General features: G+C 35.8%; 1 protein-coding gene across 2 annotated transcripts in view; it reads left to right on the top strand.

Annotated features, from left to right (window-relative positions):
* The window catches only part of LOC122252702 (transmembrane protein 151B), an 18,265-nt gene that overhangs the window by 4,475 nt on the left and 8,790 nt on the right, over positions 1–5,000 (top strand). Inside the window, exons 2-3 of one of the 2 annotated variants that reach the window (XM_043015304.2) lie at positions 1–113; positions 4,482–4,640. The exon at positions 1–113 is cut by the window's left edge and continues 10 nt beyond it. In XM_043015304.2, the coding sequence (XP_042871238.1) occupies positions 1–113; positions 4,482–4,640 (272 nt within the window). Of the gene's footprint in view, positions 114–1,570; positions 1,692–4,481; positions 4,641–5,000 lie in introns of those variants that run through there. The other variant, XM_086552634.1, reaches the window with a different exon arrangement.

Here is a 5,000-nt window from a genome sequence, read left to right as displayed (position 1 = left end):
CGCGCCAAACAGTGTGCGAGACTCTACGCCACGCTGCCAACTGGAAGTGCTTCATACTCACCTTACTCATCGTGTTCTGTCTCGCTGCCATCACCTGGTGCAGGCTGACTCAGGTAAGTCGTTAGGTACTTATTCATCTCCCTAGGTTGATTATTCATTCGTCTTATTTTTCGCTCGGAGAATATGACAACGCCAATTAAATTTGCGTTTCCGTATGTCCAAAATTATGTTCTCGGGATAAATTCGTTTGTGTGCTGATTTCTGGAGGAGGATGTCGAGGAGGGAGGGTAAGAGAGAGAGAGAGAGAGAGAGAGAGAGAGAGAGAGAGAGAGAGAGAGAGAGAGAGAGAGAGAGAGAGAGAGAGAGAGAGAGAGAGAGAGAGAGAGAGAGAGAGAGAGAGAGAGAGAGAGAGAGAGAGAGAGAAAGAGAGAAAGAGAGAGAGAGAGAGAGAGAGAAGGAAAGAGAGAGAGAAGGAGAGAAAGTCAGGGGGTGGGGGACAGAGACAGAGACAGAGAGAGATTGAGAGAGAGAGAGAGCGAGAGAGAGAGAGAGAAAGGGAGATAGAGAGAGGGGGAGGGGAAGCAGGTATACTGTAGATTTAGATAGAGATATAGAATATTGGAGATAAAGAGAAAGAAAGACACAGAGAGTGGCAGTCATAAAGAAAAAGAGAGAGGAAGCAGAAAGAGTAAGAGAGACAGAGAAGGACAGTCATACAGAGGAAGGAAGTGAGAGAAAGAGAAATAGAGCGAGAGAAACAGGCAGTTACAAAGAGGGGGAGGTAGAGAGGGGCCGCATATAGACAGAGAGAGAGGGACACGCATTTATAGAGAGGGAGAGGTGGGAGCGAGAAGAGAAAGAGAGAGAGAGAGAGAGAGAGAGAGAGAGAGAGAGAGAGAGAGAGAGAAAAGAACAAAGCTTGATACAGAGTTCGCGTTAAATGGTAACCCGTAAACACAGCCATGAATTTAGAGAGAATAGCATATGATGCCAGAGGCACGGTAGGAGAGGCAGAGCGCGCGCGAGGGAGAGAGGGGGCCTGAAATGAGGGGGAAGGGAGGGAGAGAGGGGGAGAGGGAGAGAGAGAGAGAGAGAGAGATAAGAACAAAGCTTGATACAAACAAACAGAGAGAGATTGTTCCGACCACCCCGATAAGTCATTCTCCTGGGAACAGTAGCATAAGTAGCATATCCTTCTCCGACTGTAGGCTCGCCCTACTTTTCTCCCCTTTCTTTCCTAAATCTCAAATTCATTTAAGTACTAAGAAAAGAACACTTCCTACCCCCCACCCCACCCCACCCCCCGGAAAGAACAACAGCCACGACTGACTCTGAGTGTAGAGCGTAAAGTGCAATAACTTTTCTTACCCAATGTGATTAAGAAGTTTGGCCGACTTCCCGTTGCAAGTTTGCACAAGTAGCTTTCTAGTCATGTACTTATTGCTCCCTGTAGAATTAGAACGGACTTCGGGATTTCCATAGAATTTAAGGATCTGAGGTTTCGAAGAATGTGTTTATGGTTTCGAAGAATGTGTTTATGGTTTCGAAGTATGGTTTGAAGAGGCGAGGTTCTGAAGCCTTGTTTACGGATATGAAGAACTTGTACCTAAGATATGGAGTGCTGTTTACGGAACCTCAGACACAGAGAATCCGTGGCTTTGACGCTCTGTTTGAGGAACTGGAACAGCAGGGCAAGTATTTATAGAAACGTTTACGTCACTGGAAATGCTAAAGTGAGTCATAAACTGTATGGCTGTACAGCATATGCGATGTATTTTGATTATTGAACCACAGTAAAGGTTTATTGAATGTGTCAGTGCTTGTGTCGAATATGAAGCAAATAAACCATACACCGGTTCTTGTAGTAGACAGTAATTAACTCCTAATGAATAAATCATAACGTCATTAAGGAAGGAGGAGCATCATTAATATAATCATCACTGACTAACCCGCCACAAAAAAAGAAAAGAAAAAAAATCACACAGACGAAAGCATATGAATAAATCCGTTTTATAAACAAAATTATAACTAGTTATATAAATCAGTTTGAAATATCAGTTTTGTTCATAAAAAAATCGAAAAAATACATAGGGAACGGTCAAGGTATCACTGAAAATGGAAACATGGAACAACTTTGAAAGCAAAGCCAAGCCATATGATATAGATAGAAATAGATAGATATACATTGACTCTTAGAGGAAAAATGCATCACCGTAAAAAACTAACATATGCATATATATATATATATATATATATATATATATATATATATATATATATATATATATACGTATGTATATATATATATATATATATACATATACATGTATATATATATATATATATATATATATATATATATATATATATATATATATATATATATATATATACGTATGTATGTATATACATATATATACACATATATATGTATATACATATATATATATATATATATATTATATATATAATATATATATATATATATATATAATATATATATATATATATATATATATATATATGCATATATATATATATATATATATATACATATATACATATATATGCATATATATATATATATATATATATATATATTATATATATATATATATATATATATATATATATATATATATTGTGTGTGTATATATATATATATGTATATATATATTATATATATATATATATATATATATATATATACATATATATATATATGTATATATATATATATATATATATATATATATATATATAATATATATATATATATATATATATATATATATATATATATATATATATATATGTATGCATATATGTGTGTAACAGATAGATACACCTACACGCATACATACATTTAAATACAGTATATGCTATCTCACCTAATATCGAAATAGGCATCACAAGCTCATTTCCCGCCGACTTCACCAAAGTCAACCATAAATCACGCACCCTAATGACATACGGCTCCAAATCAATCTCTAAATCAACCAAGCGCTTTGGTCAATTAATTAACGCACGATATCACACACCTTTCCAAATCAGCTGTTGACTGAACTGAAAATTTTGCATTACTGTCCCTAACATCGGTTTCGCGTCTGATGCAAGACTTGGAAACGTAATATTTAAGGATTATTATGATTATTTGTATTATTTTCAAAGTTCCCTAAGGCAAACTGGATCAGTTGTTATTTTTTGTTGTTTGTTGTTGTTGTTATTCTTGTTGTTATTATCATTGTCATTGTTAATGTTGTCATTATCATTATTACTGTTACTATCATCATTATTGTTATTGATATTATCAATATTGTTATGATTATTTTCGTTGTTATTATTTTTATCACCATCATCATCATTATGAATATTGTTGTCCTTTTATTTGTATCATTATCATCAACGTTATCATCATCATCATCATCATCATCATCATCACCATCACCATCATCACCATTTTTACCAATAATCATTATAATTGCCATTCCCATTATCATTGTTGTTGCTACAGGTGTTATTTACCACTGTTGTTACCCTTTTCTCATCATCATTGCAAACGCAGATATAACCATAAATATTGTTGCACAAAACCCCCGCTCACCAGCCCTAGCACTCAGCCAGCCTCCCTCACGCAAGCACTTTGGACGGCGAAGGAAATGTCAAAACACTTTTGCCACTTTCTTCCCCCGCCAATCAGCTCGCCATTTTGAGCAGCGAGGCCGGAGTGGGAGTGAAGTGGTGGTGGTGTTGGGGGGGGAGGAGTCGTAGCTTGAGCGGTTGACTGATTGATTGATTGATTGATCGATATATATGTGGGTTGTCTGTTGATAAGTTGATTTGCTTCTTCTTCTTTTTTTTTTGCAATAGTTGTATTGGTTGTGGCTTTAGTTTTGATTATCTTTCTTACTTGTTTAATGAAATTTTGAAAGTCTATGTTTATGAATAATGATTCCACGGTCATTTGAAAGCAGTTGCAAGTCTCTCTTTCATATGTTTGTTTGTTTTCTTTTTCTTTCTTTCTTTCTTTTTGATTGAATTATTCATCATTGAAAATTTGATAATCGTGTCATTCCTTTGAAACCTGACTCCAGTTAGCCTTTCCTTTTTATGTCATTTATTCGTGTCTTGTAAAGAATTTGCGTGAAGGATTTGGATAAATTCGTTTGGGCAAAATATAAAGAGTGCCTTTAAAGAAAATCTGTTCCTTAGTATCATTATGTCATCAATATCACGATTATTTTCATCACTTGCTATTATCATCATCCTAATCATCATCATTCTTTCGTTATCCCCATTCTTTCATTACCATTATCATTACCATCACAATAACCATCAAAATAACCATCATCATAACCATCCCCATCATCATCAATATCACCATCCCCCATCAATCAATATCATAATCAACCCAGCCATAATTAACATCAATAAAAGAGATAATAGAAAAATTATAAAATAAACTTAATCTCCTCTTCCAGGTGACCAAAACCATAGTAAACTTCTCGACGTTTCCGATTACGAGAAAGCGCCACCTCAGCCCGTGTGAAGACGGATACCTGTACATACCTGTGGCCTTTCTGGCGATGCTCTACCTCGTCTACCTGGTTGAGTGCTTCCACTGCCCCACTAGAACACAGGTAGAGTAGGGAGAGAGAGAGGAAGAAAGGGGGAAGAGAGAGAGAAGGATGAATAGAGGATAGAAGAGAGAGAGAGAGAGAATAGAGGATAGAATAGAGAGTGAGAGTGAGAGGAGGGGGAGTGGGGGGTAAGAAAGAGAGAGAGAGAGAGAAGAAAGAATATGTATATGTATATATGTATATATATATATATATATATATATATATATATATATATATATATATATATGTGTGTGTGTGTGTGTGTGTGTGTGTGTGTGTGTGTGTGTGTGTGTGTGTGTGTGTGTGTGTGTGTGTGTATGTGTGTGTGTGTGTGTGTGTGTAAAGAGAGTGAGAGTAAGAGAGAGAGAGAGAGAGAGA

Source organism: Penaeus japonicus, unplaced genomic scaffold, assembly GCF_977035675.1.
Source record: "Penaeus japonicus unplaced genomic scaffold, GWHDUDI00000001_assembly GWHDUDI00000027, whole genome shotgun sequence".
Lineage (NCBI taxonomy): Eukaryota > Metazoa > Arthropoda > Malacostraca > Decapoda > Penaeidae > Penaeus > Penaeus japonicus.
This window is presented reverse-complemented; position numbering and strand designations above follow the sequence as displayed.